This window comes from Cyprinodon variegatus, unplaced genomic scaffold (assembly GCF_000732505.1).
Source record: "Cyprinodon variegatus isolate N-32 unplaced genomic scaffold, C_variegatus-1.0 Scaffold5, whole genome shotgun sequence".
Lineage (NCBI taxonomy): Eukaryota > Metazoa > Chordata > Actinopteri > Cyprinodontiformes > Cyprinodontidae > Cyprinodon > Cyprinodon variegatus.
In genome coordinates, this window is record NW_015150458.1 from 907,113 (window position 1) to 923,710 (window position 16,598).

General features: G+C 41.6%; 1 protein-coding gene across 2 annotated transcripts in view; it reads right to left on the reverse strand.

The window, feature by feature from the left end:
- Positions 1 to 16,172, reverse strand: part of gse1 (Gse1 coiled-coil protein) — a 199,624-nt gene extending 183,452 nt beyond the window's left edge. The window contains exon 1 of one of the 2 annotated variants that reach the window (XM_015374059.1): positions 13,304 to 16,172. In XM_015374059.1, the coding sequence (XP_015229545.1) occupies positions 13,304 to 15,784 (2,481 nt within the window). In that variant the 5' untranslated portion in view covers positions 15,785 to 16,172. The remainder of the gene's footprint in view (positions 1 to 13,303) is intronic. The other variant, XM_015374049.1, reaches the window with a different exon arrangement.
- Positions 16,173 to 16,598: the final 426 nt, after the last annotated feature.

Here is a 16,598-nt window from a genome sequence, read left to right on the forward strand (position 1 = left end):
ATCCATCCATCCATCCATCCATCCATCCATCCATCCATCCATCCATCCATCCATCCATCCATCCATCCATCCATCCATCCATCCATCCATATTTTTTATTTTTTTATTTTTAATCACAGTTTACCTGTTTTACATTATATTATGACCCACATCATCCATGTGATCTCTAAGGCCATCTGAACTATGACCCCAATAAGTTTGAATTTTTTATTTGGTGGTTTGTCTCTCTAGGATTAGGGAAACTTAAAAAAAAAATTGTAAAACCAGTACTCAGAAAAACACTTGATAAGAGGTTTTATGAAAAAAAATGTTCGAAACACACTACAGCTGATGGCTAACAGAGTGCCTGGCCCCACCAGAGGACAAAGCTTGTTCACTCATGCACCTAAGAGAGAGGAGGAGACATTTCCTGCAGGTACAGCCCAGACACCGCAGCAGGTGGCTACTGGTGAGGAGCAGATGATTGGAAAGTGGGAGGAGCTCTGGGCAGTAGATCAGTCAACACAGGAGGGAGCAAAGCAGGCAGGTGAGTGTCATGGCCATAATTTGGATCACTGGGGTAACATTATCAGTAAACAATTATGTTCTTTCTCGAGTTAAACAGGACCAGAACCGTTTCAAAACAGAAAAGTATTTTTCGTTTTCTGAAAAAAACAAAAAAAACCAGAAGCAATTATCCTCAAAAACCTATTTCAACCACAAACCTGTGTCCAGCTAACTGTTGTGCTATTTTCTTTTTAAAGGTAGCTTGTTATGTTTTGACTGTCAAACATTTTAAGAGAGCGAGGAATAACCTGTGGAGGCTGCTTGGATCAAAAAACAGTCAATATTTCTGTCTTAAGTCTTCGATTTTTGCTGCTTCAATAGATTTAGTCCATATAGTTCAACTCTTTTGCAGCTTGATTCTGACTCTGCAAGATGGATATATGAAGACAAGAAAAAGATAAATGAAGGACACAAGGGAGATAGGGGGGAGTATCATATGGGGGACATGAGATGATGTGACATGTACTGTCATCACCTTCTTGAACACAGAGCCTGAATCATCTCTGCTGGAGAAGAAAAAGGGCATAGCATGCAAACCCAAATCCAACTGGATCTTATTTTATGAGTCCTCCGCTGTGTGTGTGCATGGTAAATGTGTGGATGGCTGTGCATGTGCTACTCTGTTGCTGTTTATGCTCAGGAGATCCATCTTTAATCTTGTGTGGGAGGCTAAGTGCCGGTCATATGGTTGTGCTCACAGGACCCCTGCAGAACCAACGTGTTCTCGGCCTTCAGTGCCCCCCTCCTGAAGTGTGAGATCATGTCTACACTAGTGATGTTGCCAAAAGAAAAAAGAAGGATGCAAAAAAAAAAAAAGACTGTGTGCATGTGAATGATAGTGTGCATATGTATGGAGACATGTGTGTAGAGCAGATGGGAGGAAAGAGAAATTAGAGAGGGGTAAAAGGAGAGTAGCGACAGAAAGTCTGCAAGAGCATGTGTGTATGAGTGTGCCGGACTGTGGGGGTTGTGGAAGGGTTTGGGGGAGGCTGAGCGAAAGAAGAGGGGGGAGTAGTGTGGTTAGGCATCCAGAGTCAGTGAACATTTTTCTGGCAAGCCTGCTCCATGCTCCTGGCTGCTTGCCCAGCTCTGAAGCAAACTTAAACAAACTCCTGTTGCAGCCATCTGCTGGGCCCGCGGGATAAATCACAGCACTGCTCCGCTCTGTGTACTGCTCAGCCGCACCACTATCAGGTTACTGTGTTACCGGCCTCACACATACACACACACACGCACTCACTGTTAGGCATGCAGAAACGCATTACAGTCCTACATCTCATCCAAACACACACACACTTATTCCAAGCAACGCGTCTGCCTGGAGCCAGGGCCTGCCATGGGGCTAACACCACCAGGAGAGGCCAGCAACATGTGGCCCCACTAATACCGCAGGGGGAGATGAAGACGAGTAGGAGGATGAGAGGAGAGTGGGATAAAAGGGGGAAAAGGAGAAAAGAGGAGAAGAAAAGTGTGATGGGGTGCACAAGGAGAGAGGTGACAGCTGGGAATGGAAGAAAATGGGAAAAGAAGGGAGATAGAGCAGAAGACCTCTGACACCTATGTTTAAGCCAAGTGCTATTTTTATAGCCCCCCGGAAAAGGAAATATAAAAACAGCTAGTACCCCTCAGTATCTGATGACTCTCATAATAGCGTAATCATTTTATGCTCCAAATTTCTACCATTCCTAGACCCATTTGATGCTTCTACATTAAGCTTATATCGCAATAAACATTTTGTAGAAAGTTGAGGCAGTTGAGGCAGTTCAAACCTAGAATCTTTTCACACTCCTGTCTTTTTCTTTCTGTGGCCTCAAGGCAACACTCTGAACATTAACCATGACTAACACATGGGTCCATACTGTACACAACCCCAGACCGTGTGGGAAATGGTACCGGGAGAGCTGGCAGGCCACTTCTTTAACAGCCTCATAGCTTTGGACTCTGTTAGGCCTGCTTTCAATAAGTCATAAACATCACCAGCCACGGTGAATGACATTCTGAAATCTATATTAATAACATGTCAGCAGTGCAGATGGCAAACTTGAAAGGAATAGCACGGAAAAAAGCATGGAATAGATTATGACTAATGGAATGATTGGTATCTCTCTGTGGCAAAGGGACTATATCAGTTGATTTGTGACTCATAGCATGGTCATGTCTCTCGTTTCTCCTGGAAACTATTTCAAAAGTCTGGTTGACTGTGCATGACTGTATTAAAAGGTTGGTCATTGAGGGCGTGATACAGAGGAAACGGGATTTATGTTAATAAAAGTCAAATGTTAAAAAGCTTGGTAGGAGCTCCTCAAAGTCTGAACTAATCACTCCAACCTGGATACCCTGTGTATTAGTGCAAAGCCCCCATAATGCTCAATGAGTCAGAGTAACTATATAGTCTGCATTCTTCCAGAGTCATCAGAGTCTCTTGTATCATGTGAGGCTCCATGAAAAACTAAACTGCCTCTCTGTCTCAGTCCTCCCAGCTGTCCTTTGGCTGGCAGGACAAGCTGAGTATGCAAGAGACCAGGTGGCAAAGAGGGTAACGAGGGCGGTGCGCAGGGGTTCAAGGCCAATGCTTAGGGATGATACAAGGTGAGGAAGAAATCCAAAAAGGGAACGTCATCTTCTGCCAACATAGGCTCCCAGAAGATCCCCAGCAATGCTCATCTTCTGCTCTTCTTTGGCTGGAGGACAGAAAGTGGTGTAGGGATCAAGCAAATGGCTGTTGGGAGATGGTGGTTCTGTTGTATATTTAGTCTCTTTGGACTCCAGCTGTCCTGACACCAGGCTGAGGCAAGTGGGAGGGCAGGAGCACCACTCAAGAGCAGAGTGAAAAATTAGTAAATAATGGCGGAGTAGGTAGAGAGTGAAAACTCCCATTCAAGACAAACTACAGCAGCACTTTGGAAAGTCTAGAAAGCATGACAAATTAGAGGTATTTCATCGCAATGAGAAATGAAGCCAAGCGCAGAAATTACATGTTAAATGCTTGGTTAAGGAAATGGGCCTGCTGTTAGCTACTGTAGGTCTACACTCTGTGTTTGAGTCCAGGTGCAGAGCCACACATACGCAAAGAGCATGTAGCTACAGCTGCAGCAAATGCAGCTGCATTGTGAGAGCAAACACCTGTCCGTGCTTTAACCACCTGGCAGACATGCGTCTACAAAACCATGCACCACGATACACGTGTGCCGCTCTTCTCAACCAAAATTATGGTGGAGAATACATTGTTTTTATGTACGCAAAGTTTGTAAATGTATGCATTTACACAACAGTGTGTAAAGCTTGTGTGAGGACTAGATGGCAGCGAGCAGGGGGAAGGTTGAGCTGTTGGCTTACCCTTGGTGCTCTATGATTACCACAGTGAAGTTATCATTATGACAGTGGAGCAAATGTACCGAATAGTACAGATAAAGGTTTAACAGCATAACTATGCTATGATACCAACACACTGCTCATTACATGGAGGAAATATGCAGTTAAATAACGTGGAGGAGACATCTGAGGTTGTTCCAATAATTCACAAGGTAATATTGTTTTAAATTTTGATGAGGCCATACTAACATCCAATAAGAATATGCTTTCATTCTACTATCCCATTTTATCTCTGGATGCATGTTTAGGATTGCTCTCCTATTTGAAAGTGGAGATCTACCTGAGCCTGAAGTAGTGTTCATCTTAAACAGTTTCTTTTAAAGGAAAAGTCCGGTCACCAAAGAATGATCAATGGATCATTATCTATACCTAAAACTAATATGTTTGCGGTGATTTAATCAATTTAGCGTTAATTGGTAAAAAAAATAAAAATAATTTTTGTCACGATCACCGAGTCCCGGACCAGCCATTTTTGCCCAAACATAGTAACACCTCACGTGACAGTAAGTCTAGCGCCATTCTCGTCACTTTACCAGCAAAATCAGTGGAAACTACTAGACACATCTGCAATCAACAACAATTATTTAAGATTTCGAAAAGACGTCACCATTGAAATTCATTAGAGCTATACCTAAAGTGACAATGCCCATGTGCATGGTAGTTGGATGTTGTAATACATTAGGTAAAAGTGAATAAAAAAAAAATGTTATTTCACTTTTCCGATTCGGGTTCTTCTTTGGATTGCCAACTTGAAGAGGGAGGACTTGCCATTGAACCTCTGGACAGAGAAAAAACATGTAATTTGTAGCCAACATTTCAAGGAAGAATGTTTTCAAGATGACTTGGATATTACCGTGTTGTGACAAACACCAGATACAGCACTGTTCAACAGCCGATACCGCACCGTGACATCACAAACCGTTAGGTGGCAGTAGTGTTCTTTGACAAACATGGATGTCCCAAGTAAAGCACAATAAAATTAAATTACTCTTAATGAAAAACATTTATTTAGCATTTATTGAACAGTATGTTATAATTTCATATTTAAAGTACTTTCACAAAATTTTAATTCTGAATATGACCAGACTTTTCCTTTAAGTCTTGCACTTTATTTAACAAATTCTATCCAACCACCAACTTAAAATTGGAATCAGATTCCTTCTTTGTGGGGCATATGATTTATTCAGGTTAATAATGTTCTGATAGTGTTCCAACCCACTTAACACTTTGTATGTTTGTATTTTATAACTCTGTAATTTTTTTTCCACTTTCCACTTATGCATTACTTTGTGTTGGTCTATTTCAGACATCTGATAAAAAGTGAGATTTGTGGCTTTCCATGACAAAAGAGAAAAAGTTCAAGGGCTTGTTTTAAAAACTTTTCCCAGGCACTGTACAATCCAGTTCACTGTTGCATCTGTTTGAGGTAATTGTTTTCTATCTAAAGGTAGATATTCTGTCAACACCAAGCATCTAAAAGACGATTACAAAAAATGCATTAGAAAATTGTCAAATAACAAAAGCTGTGGATGTGGCTGCCGTACAGATTTGTTAAGTCCCGGTGGGCACATTTTGCAAAAAAACAAGTTTTTTTCTGTATGATTCTTCCTTTGTTAATTGATCAAACTCTGCCAAACGCTCTGCAAAACTGGCATCAGAAATACCAGCAGATGAGTCTGAAATGCGCAGACCAGTACTAGCAGTAGACATGTTGGTCTGTCATGCTGTTTGCCATAATAAATGCCGTAAAACCTGACGTTATCCAATGAAAATTGAGCAAACGTGAGCTGTGTGTGTCGCTTATTATTCTCAGAATTAACGTTACTCTCATTCACATTATTACTTAAAAACTGACTGAAGAAATTAACGTGAAGGAGAGCACCTTCATTACTTCAAAACTGATCGGTTCAGTCCATCGTTCACTAAACGCGTGAAGCGCTTCAGAAGCAGCTGCTCGAGTTGGAAAAAAATAACTTTTGCTGCAATAAGCGCCACATCAACCAATCAGAGAGGCTGATCTGGGAGCTGGCAGGGAGACAGACACAGCACTGCTGATGCAGATCACTAAGATCACTCCTCTGAAAAAGTTTATCAACGGCTAAATTAACTTAAAATGTCGAAACCTGCTGAAAAAATATGTTGGATTTTATTATTCTGGAGCCTGCAGTTTGGATTACGTACATGAAAAACACCTTCCAGCCGCCGCCAACAGTAGCGTAAAACCGTGAAGAGGTGACCAGGCCAGAGGCTGCCGTTAAACGGGATTACCAGGGACAGAGCACCACCAGTGTACGGGGGTCGGAGCGGTTTCGACAGCGAAATAATAGTTGTAATCTTGATGAACTGACTGCACAGATTAAGTTTTCATGTGGACTTTTTCACTTACAGTACTGTAAAAACATATTAAAACTACTTTTTACCCACTTGTAACAGCAAATATAGCAAAGCCGCTCTCTTAATGTGGAAAAGCATTAAAAATGAAGCAGCAGAAGTTTTTTTGCTGCTTCCAGTGCTTGTGGTCTGAAAGTAGCAATGAAACAGCTCTGCTGAAAGTCACTAATAATATTCTCCTGTTCTCAGCAAATTGATTTGTATCTATACTTGTCCTGTGAGATCTCAGCGCTTTTTTTAATCAATCGATCGCAATATTCGTTTAGAAACTGTTAAATATTTTGTAGGACTTAAGGAGGACAGCAATAGGCTGACAGATTTCAGATTTCTCATGTAAATAGTAAATCGTCATTAAGCTCCAGGGTTACTGGTGGAATGCCACAGGGAACAGTGCTAGGGCCAATTCTTGTTCTAAATGTTATTTATTAAAAATTTTAGACTTGTCTTGAAAAGAAAAGAAAGCAGTTTTGTCATACAGCCCGAAAAAAAAGAACATCCTCCACTTTAATGCATGGTTAAGAAGCAATGTCTGCCAACAACCAGCCTGACACACCTCTGCAACATCCCAGGGGTTTGTTGGGCTGGTTGGCGGCAGTGGGGACTTTGCTGGGCTCTGCTGGTGAGTGTCCATTCCTTTTAACCTCTTTTAACCCCCTGGGCCTTGGCCACCCACAGATACATAAACATACCGCACCAGCATGCAGATGGCTGCCTACATTAATGTTGGTTCGAATCCAGAGTTTATAGTCAGACACACATCTTCTTTTTAGGGCAAATTGTCCAAGTAATCAATAGCTATATGACATGCCCGAAACACCACAACAGGAATAAAAAGGTTTCAGCTACTGCAGTGTAATGAACTTTATGTAATACAGTGATCTGTGCTATCACAGGTAACCTTGTACAGGATGTGGCTACACCACAGGTCTAAGACATTAAAGAAGAGATAAGAAATGCTGGCGCAACTTTGTCTCATTTTCTCTATGAACGATTTGATCTTTCCATTGATATGTGGGCAAGAATGAAGCCCTTAGTCACATTAGCGGGAAGAGAGTGATTTAGTCTCTGAGAGCTAATCAAAACCAACCTCTACCATCTTTCACATAAAACCCCTCAAATCCCACTGAAACACGCTGTCATACCACGCTACTGACAGAGCAGCACAGCTACAGCAACTTTACATGCTGCATGTGATATACCGTAAATGGTTTTCATGAAACACACTTTGAATCCTTTCACCCCCACAGACCCTTTACTTTCCTCCTACTCCTTTCTTCTTCTTATAACTCTTCCTGGCAGTTTCTCTCTTACTCTAAACATCTAAATTCACTGTATATGTATATTTTTACTTCTGCTTATGTATAACAAATCTTGAATGGTAACAAGATCATCAGGATATCTACATGTTATCTTGTATCTGGAAAAATACTTCAAAATGTTGGAGGCTGAATAGTGAAGTCAATCCCAATCAAATACAATAAGCAAACATGAAAAAAAAAATATCTGAATAATATACTTATCATACCACTGTGTTTAAGTAAAAATAAGTAAAAAAAAAAAAAAAAAGAAAGAAAAAAGAAGCCAAAGATACAAAATTAATCCATGACGTTGACAAGAAAGTCAGTGTAATAATTGGCTAGGAATGAAAGAAGTGATGTTCCCATAAAAATGTTCCCACAACAGAATCAACTCTCAGGTTTCTGAAAACTGGCATATACATGTCCTTTTTAAGCACATCCAAGCTATTCTACTTAAAGCAAAGTATTGTTGTGTTACAAGAATTAAAATTCATCCATCTTCTCCCGCTTTTTCTGCCAGGGTTGCAGTGGCGCCGGTGCCTATATTTGGCAGTATATGGGTCGGCCTACCCAGGCAGGTCGCATGTACAGGGAGAACATGTGAACTACACGCAGAAAGAACCCGAGCCGGGGATTGAACCCAGAACCTCTTTGCTGCAAGGCAGCAGTGCTTCAAAATTTACCAGCGCGCAGCCAGAATTAAAATCCTGTATAGTCTATTCTTAGGTCACCTTACTATATGAAGATTTAAGAATAATATCTTAATTTTTAACGAAAATATATTTCATACTGTATATATCTTTTAACATGCAAATCTGTTGCAGGCTATTTTCAAAAAAATAAAAGGAATAAATCAACACCTGCTGATGCTGAATTTCTAAGTGAACACAACCGGCAGTATGATTTTAAGAATGTAGGATGTATTTTTGTAATGACACACATTGACTGAAGTAAACAGACTAACATTTGTTGAAAGAACAACCTTCTCAGAGCAGGGATTAACCAAAACTGCACCAAAAAATATCTATATTTTTTATTTAAGATAAAAACCTTTAGGCATAAAAACTCTATCGATAACTCCTCAAGTGGTATTTGTGGGCACTGAATTTATTAGTTAGTTTCGTAAAAACTCCCCGCCTTATGCTTTTTATATCACAGGTAATCTTTATGAACCTTCTGTTTACTATCGATCCTAAGATGAAAAGTACTGTCAGAGCCAAGTAATCAACGGTGAAAGTAACAAGCAATCCTGCAGCAGTTTTACATTTATCTGAAGAAATTCATAAAAGTGCAAGTAAATAATAATGTATGTTTTTATGAAGGTAAATTACCTCTATACTGTCTCTCTCATGTACCATTTTGACGCCTCCACTAAGTGTGATTCTCTTGCCAGGTATAGAAATCTGCACCAGTGATTTTCAATAGGATAAACACACCACTGTTATTTGAAGAGATGCAAACTTCACATAAGTTACCAGACCAGTCCATCACAAGGTGATACGGAGGACACACATGGGTAACCAAGCATTTTTTTTTCTTTCATTAAATAACAAAACAACCCCTTTGAAACAAAGCGAGGAATCAGCAGGACTGAAGGATAATTATAACACAACCTAGACAATCTCAATATAAATGATATAGTCATCTTTTTTGAAAATCTTGTTGTTACTCTATATATTTTCTGAAAATCTATATATTAATCTGCCCTGCCTCAGAAAAAGCAATTTAGTGTCCAATAAACCAATTTTTTTATTTCCTACAGATAATTGTTTTGCAGGTAAGATCTGCCTTTTGTAAAAAGGGAAAGGTCAAAATGAAAATTTTAAGCAAAGCAACATCTGCTAAAGGAAAGAAAAAAACAGAGGGTCACTAAACAGCCACAGAAAGAATATATCAGGAGTCTCTGGCACTGGTAATAAACAGGGTCTTAGAGATTGGAAACCTTTATCACATAAGCCATCGTCTGCATGAAAAGAGAAAGAACTAGAATGGAAACATTGTTATGAAGAGATAAAAAGGAACTAAGCCCTTTGGCAACCACTAAGTTATAAATAAAACTTACAACGATTGAATAAAAGCCAAACTGGAAAAGAAAAACTACTAAAACTATAAACACCAACAAGCTTGCAACCAGACTGAAATATGACCGATACAAAATGAGTAATACATATTATCAATCTTCTGAAAAGTAATAGTCTATGCAGAATCACAACAATCAAGAACAACTATACCAGAGAAAATTGATAAAATCTAAAAATTAAACCTGAAAGAACAAAACGTTTGTGGCAGTACAGATGAATGCAAACAGTTAATAAATCTTCTTATATTGTATATTTATATATAAATACTGTGAGGTGAGATTTGTGAGATCAACAGGGTACAAGTAGAAAATTGCAATTAAGTGAATGAAGAAACAGAAAGAAGGCAAACAGTTTGTTTTAAGTAATTCCTCTTTTATCAAGCTCTAGGAGTTTGGAGGAACAGTTGTTGCCTGTTAAAGCAGTTTTGCTTTAACATAATTTTACTTTAAAACTGAAGTGGACAGGTCCATTATAATGTTTTAAGTAATGATTACCTTAACATATATTTAAATCTAAATTTATTTTACAATTGTTATGTTTAGATTTATATTTCAGTCTATGCTACATATTAATACAAACATATACGGTAAGTATCCAGTTGTTGCTGTTTTCAGTGTTTAACTGAAAAAACAGGCAGGTAGACAAACACACAGACAGCCTGATTCTGGGCTTGTTGTGCTGAACATACCGCTGGGTTTAACTATTGGATGAAAGTTGAACACATAACTAAGTCAGATAATACTGAAATGTTTAAATGTCAGTAAATCTTTCAAAATGTAATTTTAGGATCATAAATCTGATTGTTCTTGCCAAATACTTTCAACACAAATGCAGATTTTCTGAATATTTCCCCTAAGCTTATACATTTTCCCCAAGAATACAATTTCCCCCCCAGAAAATCCTTCAAATCATTCCTGTTCCTCTTTGTGTCATCCACGTATAAACAATGATATTTTTACATCAAATAAGTATATATATTAATTTTAATAAGTTTGCCGAGTATTGCTGAATATCAATTTTCCGTTCAGATGTTATTTCAAGAGTAGCTTGATCTCTGACTGTTCTTTCTTTTGGCGAAATAACAAAAATAAATTAAACCAGTGGCCCCTGGATGTGACCAACACTAATAAAATAGACAATTGTGTCTAAGGAGAAAACGAATGTAGTATCTTAGTGAAAAAACTAGGTTTGGATAATGTCTAACTGATTGCGCAAGACTCCTGCGTCAAGTCTGGAGCGCTTCATACCTGAGAGAAAATTTTAAAGCCGGGCATACATTGTGCAATTTTTTTTGCCCTTTCAGGGGTGACTTTAAAGTCCTAGGAGAATTTTTGATCGGCCTGACTTTCAGCCTGCTTGTGCATATAGGGGGTAAAGAGGGGCGATCAGCGTCTCACGACCACCTCCCAATCAGGAATTGTGAGGTCGGGAGAAAATCAAACATATTTTATTTTCAGTCCACTGTCGTGGGCAAATTGCTCAGTGGGCATGCGCAAACAAGGATTCTTCTTCTTCCTCTTAGATGAAAACACAGAAGCATGGCGGGGGTGCGGGTGAAATGAAGTTCTTTCTGCAAAATTGATAAACCATAGTAGCTACGTTTGCTCAGCCATGTCTTTGTCCAAATACGTCACCGCTTTTTCTTCATAGGGCTTTCAGCACAAAATTGCACAAATTGTCAAGGCAGCACGTTTCCCTCTAGTGAGCTTCATATTCCTATTCTACTGGTTTGGCTTCCGGATAGACAAGTCCGAGTAGCGCCACCTCACTGCGGAGCTCAGTCCGACATGGTTTTTAGACGTACAGTGTGAGCAGGTAGATAGCATCAGAGCGGCGTGCTGCACAGTGTGAGAACATACATCTTGAGCTGTGAACTCACACTGGACGATGAAACCCTGCAGTTTCGTTGTAGTGTGAGCTGTAGCTGCGTGCAATGATTTAAAAAAAATCGCACAGTGTATACCCGGCTTAAGAAGGAATTGTTCTTGTGTGATGCTCGATAACACTAAGGGTAAGCCTTAATCACAGCTTGATTTGTTTTATCCAATACACTCATCGTTTCCAAACTTAGAAATAAATTCATTCTTGTTATAAAACTACGTTTAAAATGTATATCTGTTGCAGTTTGATATTGCGCTGATCTGCTTTCAACATTAACTCAACAGAATTAAAATGAAGACTGGATTTGACACTAAAAGGAAACAGATGGGAACTCCCTACTGACAGCTCAAACCCAAGCGATGACAGACCTTCTCCAGCTTAAAGCATGGCACCAAAGTAAGAAGCACCTGTTGCCCTGCAGCTATTTTATAGCACCTCTTGCTAACACCATTGGTTCCCTTTTTTAGTTATGAGGTCACTTACTTACACAGGCCAAAAATGTCCAAAGTGACAACCTTAAACTCCTCCACCCAACACCAGCTACTATTATGATCTGTTGCAGAATCAATAACCAGTTGCATGATCTTCACAAAAAGATAAAGAGGCAAGGGATAATTGACAATAAAGGCTAAATATGGGAGATAATAAAAGTAACATCTAGTCCAAGAAGTACTTCAAGAGCAGAGGGAGAATTAAGTGAATGGCTCCAAACAGCAGAGACTGTGAAGGAGGGGGCTGCTCAGTGTGAATGGCATCCACAGATGTTCTTCATGTGTTTAGTGTGGCCGGACAGTCAGTGTTTGTTTGCATGAGAGATCTGTTCCTAGGAACAGCTGGCTGTCTAAACACCGCTCAACCCTTCATTTGCACATTAGCCATTCGTGATTGCCCAGAAGGTGTGCTCTACAAAGACCCACAGCTTAGTACATCATCATCTGCAGATATAAGGAATTTGTTATGACCTTTTATTTGTATATCTTTAAGGGATATGTTACAAATGTGGAAAGAAAAAAAAAAGCAAGTGAATAAATGATCTAACCTCAGAGGAAATGAGTAGATGTAGTGAGCCGGCCCATCTGGACCACTTATAAAAAGGTTGTTTATAGCCCAACCAAAAATATTGTAGTTTGTCATTTCTGTTGTTAAAAAAAGCAAGGAAAAATGCTACATTTCCTGCACAACTCCTGAAGTGTAACGGCCTTTTGTCAAACATGAATTGCTGCCAAATTGCACCACAACTTCCTTTGATACACACAATGCGGACACGGTGCAAATCCAGGGCTATTCTCTCATCCCTTCTCCTTGGGGAGAAGTCTGTCAATGATGCAGTTAAAATAAATATAATAAAAGCTAGGTTAAACCCGAATTCTTTGAAAATGCATCTCAGTGTACTGAAACTCAAACAAACTCTTCAGCACCAGGTGACACCTACTCAGTCATGCTTGTTCAAATAAACACATGCACACAAACACTGCACTGGTGTTGGCCTCAGGGTCACCAGAGTTTTCCACTTTTGTTTATAGAAGTGAACTCTGATTAAAAGTATTTCCCATTCCTTTTCTTTTATTTTCAGTCAGCCATAGAAGCATATATCAGATTTATTCTCTCGTCTGAAGCATAATAAAATGTTCGACAGACCAGTGGTTAGTTTTAAGATTACCCTGATGCTTTTATCCATAATTATTGCAGATAATGGAGAAAACAACCCAGAGAACAAATTTCCTTTTTTCTTACCTTGTTTCTAGGCTTTGGGGAACCTAATTCATTATCCGTTCTTTCTCCAGCTGAGGCTCCACGTGCTGGCATGGCTACATCCTGTTGCATACTCTGTCCCACTTGCACCACTGCTTTGCAATCTACGCACGAGCCTATCACCAGCCTCCTTCCATCATCCACCAGAAGTGTGCGAGGGCTGCGAGGTGCATACAAAAACACAGGTAGCCTGGCCACATTGACGGCGCACAGCCTGCCTTGCCTGCGCTGCTCCTGCCTGCAGAAGAAGCACACAAAGGCCTCACAGCTGTACTGACGGGCCCACTGGGAGCTCGTTGACTGAGGGTTAGTGCCAGGTAACAAAGAAGCAGCTGGGCTGGAGGACTCCAAGGCCTTGCTCTCATGTTGTGCCCACTGAGAGTGCAGGTCATGGAAGCAAAGTTTACAGGCCGACACAAGGCCTGTGGCATCCACTGGTTTAGCACCTGGTGCAGGTGGGTAAACTGTTAGAAAAGGGAAGAAAGGCTCCCTCTCCCCAAAACGGCTGGGTGGGTTGACATGCAGCTGGTATTCTGCACCTGCACTCAGTTCCGCTCCACACAGGTAACACGCTGACAAGGAGCTGCCATGGTGAGAGCCCCCCTCAACCTGAGAGGGGGCTGGTCCGGGCCCATCAGAAGACAAGGAGGAATGGTACCGAACAAGAAATGAGCTAACAGATGTGATGAGGTCTTCGCTGAGGCTTAGTCGATATGCGTTCCAGATATCCAGCAGAATAGAGTGACATTGTGCGCAGCAGTGGACACAACCGTTCCTCATTACTTGAGCATTAGGTGGGCAAGGCAATAAGTTGATAAAGGGAAAGTACATCACGGCTCGGGATTTTCCTACACCAGTTTGTGCATATACTACTCTCAAATCTCCTCTACCCTCCTGGCCACAAAGGAAGCAGGCTTCATGAGACGACCTAGGTTCAGGTGTGACCTCAAGGGAACCTGGAGTTTTTCTGTCTAGTGCTTTATGTTGGGATGGATGAAGGGTGCTGGACTTTTGATTCAGGGGGACTACGTATAGGCGTTGGAGAACAGGCACATCAGCCAGCTGAAAGCTTTCCCACTGCTGCATGAGGGAGGTGTGGCAGCTGCCACAAACAATAGTTGTACCTGAGGTGCTGATGGGCACTGCACCCAGGGGAGCTGAGTGAAGCCAAAGGAAGGGAAAGAACGGCTCTCCTCGGGCTGACTCCTGTTTTTGAACACTAATTTTGAAACTGGCACCTTGTCTGAGCCCGGCACCACATATATAACACACTGGCTCCTCTGGGCAAGAGTTTGCAGCATGATGGGAGCTCCTCTTGGAAGACAGATCAGTGACAGCTCTTTGCAGAGCTGCTGGTCCAGCCTTTGGACCACAGATGTCCCGCTCATCATCACTTGTGATGTTTATCTCGTCTCCCTCTGAGTTTTCGGAGCTGTTCTCCCTCCCTAAGGTGCATTTAGAGAGGACAGGAGACAGCGCAGGGTGGGAGTTGTTTTCGGCTCTCCCTCGTAGCAGCAGAGCTGGATGTCTGAATGGAGCGCAGCTGCTGTCGGTGACACGCTGGGTCTGACGCTGCTCCACATGTTTCACATTCTCCTCCTTCAGCGAGCGCCTGTTGCGCATAATCACGCCGTTGTCCTGCACAGGTGTGTCAGTTAGAGGATTGCCATAACACCGCGGAGGGAGCCTCTCCTGGGACTCTGCTGACTGACAGACATTATTCATCATTTTAGCCCCGCGCCGTGCCGCCTGCACACCATCAGCTTTAGATGATTCATGCGCGTCATAAACACCCGCCGCACAGCGCACTGAATGCTGTGAATCCGGGCTGTTTTTGATACTGATCACATTGTTTTTCCTGCTACTGTCTTTCAGGGCTTTAGCAGGCGCTCTCAGACATTTTTCCCTGCCCACCCTGTCAACCAGATCCATCTCTTGATCTGAAATGTTCTCGTTTTCAGAAAAAGATGAGAAATCAGACTCTGCGCCCCCGTCGTAGTTATGGCTGATTCTCCTTTCCAGGTCGTAGGAGATGTTCCACTCCTGAGGGACCCGCCTGGAGTCGCACTGGTAGGGTCTTTTCAGCCAGTACATGCGCTTCTCGATGGGCGTCCTGCTCCGCTCGAAGGAGTTCCACTGCTCAGCCAGGAAGCAGTGGCACACCGCGCACACCAGCGCGCAGCCATCCGCGCTCAGCTCGCACGCACCCGGAGCTGGCTCCTGATTTTGGAGAAACGGGAAAAAGGGCAACCTCTCTTTCTGATATGTCACTTGCAGCCGTAGTTCTTTCCCGGGCGTGACGCCGCTCCCGCAGATAAAACAGTGAACAAGACCCCCGAATCCGTTCCGATCAGCCCTGGAGGCGCTGCGGGGCAACGCGCCGTCCTCAGCGGGCATCGCTGCAGCCATGAGCCGGTGTTTTCGAGATAAGAGTGCCAGCTCCTGGTTACTGGGAGAGTTCATTGTTTTTTAAACACCCGAGGCTAGGCTACATAGCAAAGCGTTAACAAGTTAAGTCATACTCGTGTTGCAAACGTGTCTGCGGGCGTGCAATGAGTTTCTGTCCAACTTACAAAGTGATAAGAGCCACAGCAGTCCATTGGAACAAGCGGTGCGCAGCGAAGCCAGCAGTCCCGTTAAGCGTTCTTTCCATCTCAACAACAAGGAAAATATCCTTCAAAACAGCCACGCAACTCCTTGTTATCTTGGGTCTGTGGTCCACATGTTTGTCCTGGAGGTCCACATGACAGAAGTTAAGATCTCTGCTCGTATCCAGCAAAACTTTCTTGCCTGCGCTGCGAAACTTTGGCTCCAAACTCACTAACACTGAACACAGCGCCATCCCCGATTCATGGGACCCGCTCAGACACCCCAAAGACAACCTCCACCCTCTGCCAGCCCCCCAGTAATACTGAGGATTTTTCATTTTCCGGTTAGAAGCTGTCAAGAGAGCTCATTTACAGAATAATAAAAATATAAAAAAAACAATGACAATCATATCTAGAATAATTAAATTTATAAGAAAGCAAAATGAGCTGTAAAGTTGCTTCGCATTTAAAATGTTTAAAGTGCGTTAAATATGTTTCTCCTTTATTGTTATTTATATATTTATTACCATCATTATTATTTATTATCTACCTATATTAATTCTCAAATTTTAGCTTTTTGAAAAAAAAAAATCCCTAGTTTCCTGATATGGTCCGACATTTGTTAAGCACAACGTTGCTTACACATCTATCTAAATTAATATAATTAACTCCACTTTCATTAGATAGTA